Source organism: Pundamilia nyererei, unplaced genomic scaffold (genome assembly GCF_000239375.1).
Source record: "Pundamilia nyererei isolate P.nyererei 1_Seehausen unplaced genomic scaffold, PunNye1.0 scaffold00265, whole genome shotgun sequence".
Classification (NCBI taxonomy): Eukaryota; Metazoa; Chordata; class Actinopteri; order Cichliformes; family Cichlidae; genus Pundamilia; species Pundamilia nyererei.
The window spans coordinates 432,157-435,574 of NW_005187666.1; the positions used below are offsets into that span (position 1 = coordinate 432,157).

At 39.8% G+C, this 3,418-nt stretch overlaps 1 protein-coding gene across 1 annotated transcript in view; it reads left to right on the forward strand.

Annotated features, from left to right (window-relative positions):
- The window catches only part of LOC102195076 (ATP-binding cassette sub-family G member 2), a 9,705-nt gene extending 6,676 nt beyond the window's left edge, over positions 1-3,029 (forward strand). Inside the window, 5 exon segments of the mRNA XM_074312095.1 lie at positions 1,558-1,775; positions 2,209-2,363; positions 2,444-2,533; positions 2,655-2,707; positions 2,795-3,029. Coding sequence (XP_074168196.1) covers positions 1,558-1,775; positions 2,209-2,363; positions 2,444-2,533; positions 2,655-2,707; positions 2,795-2,942 — 664 coding nt within the window. The 3' untranslated portion in view covers positions 2,943-3,029.
- The last annotated feature ends 389 nt before the right edge of the window (positions 3,030-3,418 follow it).

A 3,418-nucleotide genomic window follows, 5' to 3' on the forward strand; every position in this document is an offset into this window, starting at 1 on the left:
GATGATAAATCATAAAAACAAGGCATGTAGTTTTGTTTTCATAGAGGTTACACGACATTCCAAAAACAACTGGACATTGCGATTTTTATTCATTATTACTCAAGTCAGAGAAAATAGTTCATTTGTTATACAGTGTTTTCAGCTGTGGTTCACTACACATGTCTAACTATTGCACAGGGACCCCTTAAAAGAAAGAGCCTTTTACAAGAACCCAATCAGATTCCTACAACCAATAAAGCACTCTTGTGTCAGTCCAAAAGGGTCGCTGGCACCATATGTACTCTAAAACTTCTCGACATATACAGTAATTCAGACCAGTTGCATAGCAATAAACAGAAACATACTTTGGGAAAGTTGGGTGATCCCTGCAGTTGTCTGGAAAATGCAGGGATCACCAGGAAAATGCAACAGTACTCTGAAAAGACAGAAGGGACAAGAGCAAAGGGTCTTTAATTTTTCCAGCAGAGCCAGTCATGCTCTGTTGGCTATATTTCATTTACAGTAATGCTTTCACAAAGGACTACAAATAAATCCAGAGCTCTAACCCTACCTAACTCTAACATTGACCCTGAAACTGAGTCTTAGCCCTCAGACAGGCTTTTAAAGAGGTGTGAAATAAAACAAGCTGGCCTCTCACTGATTGTAATGGAGAAAACTCTCACAAGAATTATTCTGTTTACTTGTACAGCTAGTACAAGTAAACAGAATAATTTTGTTTATGTGTTTTTCCATCTTAAAGGTGACAAATGATTTCTATCACTTGCTCATATTGTTGGGAAGAGCCACTGGTGAGAAAGGTGTTACCCACCATCTGCCTGCAACACACACATTTAATTAGTGTGACTGTTTTGTAGTCCTAAGGCTTTATGACTGCCTGCATGAGACATATTTTTTTGGACATTTGTAAATTGTAACTATGACAAAGTAATCTGGGTTACGCTCTCTCTGCAAGGACTCTGGACTAGAGCCCCGTTAAGAGAGGCAACATAACCTCATTAATACTCATCAGCTAATTCATCTTGGCTGCTGTTCGCAAGAAAACCAAACTCACGTGGCAGTCATCTCAGGGGCTGGAAAAAAACAGCCAAAATGCCAAAACTGCAGTTCCTCTAGCTGCCACTTGGGGCTCTTTTCAAAAGCAAGTCAATCCCTGTAGATGTTGCTGTTAAAATAGACTTCACAGCAGTAATTAACATGTTTATAGTCTTGTGAAAATTTAAAAAAAAAAATGTTTTCGAGTTTATAGATAATTGATCTCCTCATGGTATCTGTACTGGGAGTAATTGTTTTGTATAACACACACATTTAAATTGCACTGAGGCTTTTCATTATTAAAAGCATAGCTGGGTGTCAGCAAGTGATAGGTGGCTGCCTGTTGTAGTCGATAGCTAACTGGACTTATAGCCAGGATGTCCTGACCAAGTGTGTGGTGTTGCTGCCTTGTAAAGCATTTTTTTTAAATGCAATCATCAATGAATTAGCGTGAGTTTAATTTTAGAAGAGGTGCATGCTTATGAGTTGCATCACACGTTGATATAAAATATAGCTAAAAAAAAGTCTGTTTTTCAAATTGTCAGTGAATCTAACCCTTTTCACCCTCTCACATTGTTTTTGAGTTTATGTTTTTTTCCCTGTTAATGTTTGTTGCAGTCATGAGAACTCTAGCGGCTATTACCGTACTTCTGTCTACTTCCTGTCCAAGATCTTTGCTGATCTCATCCCCAATCGCATGATTCCCATCATTGTGTTTTCAGCAATTGCCTACTACATGATGGGTAACATCATCCTTGCATGCAAGCAGACATACACATACAAAACACACATTGCGTCGTATCATGAAAGACGTTCTGATACACTCAGTTACCAAGTACAGAGAGGAGCTGCTGCTGTTTCATTCACATCCATGAAATTTCTTATTTGGGGCTAACTCCAAATCCACAGAGTGGTTTTGCAGTATGAGTGAGAGTTTTAAATTAGTGAATAAGGAAACAGCCCAGTTCCTTCTGCACAGGCTGAGCCTCATCTCAAGGGTGTTCCAGGTTTGATGAATAAAATCTGGATCCCCATAATCTACTTCCTAATTAATTGAGCTGCTGTTGATTACTTTTCATTTGGAAGCTTCCATTTGATCTCACTGCCACTGTGCCAGGAGCAGCCCGCTCAATAATTTCCTGTCTTCCTGTGTGCACGTGTCCACCATTCCTTCAGGGTTGAAGCCTGCCTTTGAGACGTTCCTCTGTTTCGCTCTGACCATGTCTCTGGTCAGTCTGGCAGGAGTTGGTCTGGCCTTCCTCGTCTCAGCGAGCGTTTCTACATTTGCGATGGCAAACATCCTCATTGCTTTGCCCTTCGTCTTCATGATGGTGAGATGCTAAGACTCATATATGACATGTACAAGAGAGGAATAGGCACTTAAAAGTTTCATTCCCTCTTTATGTTTTAGGTCTTTGGTGGTTTTCTCGTCAATCTCAACGCCATGCTGAGCTGGCTCTCTTGGGTGAAATGGATCAGTATCTTCAAATATGGATTGGATGTAAGACACAGAAAGCAAGGGAGGAGGATTTGTGTGTGAGAATGAGACCACTGGGGCTGAATGTGCCTTTATGTGGAGTGAGGAGGTTGTTCAGCCTGATCTCTTTGTCTCTCTTTCTTAGGCTCTATACATTAACGAGCTGAAAGGACTGTTTTTGTACAGCAACAACACAACGTGAGTGAAATAACGTAGCTACTGTTTAAAACTTATGCACACACATGCACACACAGATTAAATGTGTCTTTGTGTCTTGTGCTTCAGCATCTCAGGGGAATATTTCCTGGAACAGCAAGGTATCGACTACTCCGTGTGGGGCTTCTGGAGGAACGTGGTGGCCTTGCTGGGAATCATATTTGTCTGCATGTGCCTGGCCTACGTCCAGTTGCGACGAATCAACCGCTGGAAATGATGCCCATTCATGTGTCCATAAGCAGCAAAGTATATTTCTTAGTAATTTAACAACAACAAATAAAGCAACACTGGAGAGTTTTGTATAGTTCCACCAGACTGAGCTTTCTTTTACTATTATTTATTATTTCAGATCAATTTATACTGTAAAACATTACATTTAAAATCGTTTACTCACTTAAGCTCTAAAGTAGGGATGTCAAACTCATTTTACATCCCGGGTCACATGCTGCCCACATTGATGTTAAGTGGACCACACTAGTGAAATTCCTCTTTCTGTCATTGTAAAGACGTCTAACTGTCCATTTAAAGTTCCTTGGAATATCATAGAAGAAAAACAAGTGAAATTTCAATAGTATCTCAAAGTTTTTTGCATGATAAAGAAATGTTGTCAGAGTAGATGGAAGAAACCTGTCAGCACAAATAAAATAAAAAAATGTGTTAAATTACAGAAAAATTTGGTTTAGCTCATTGCTC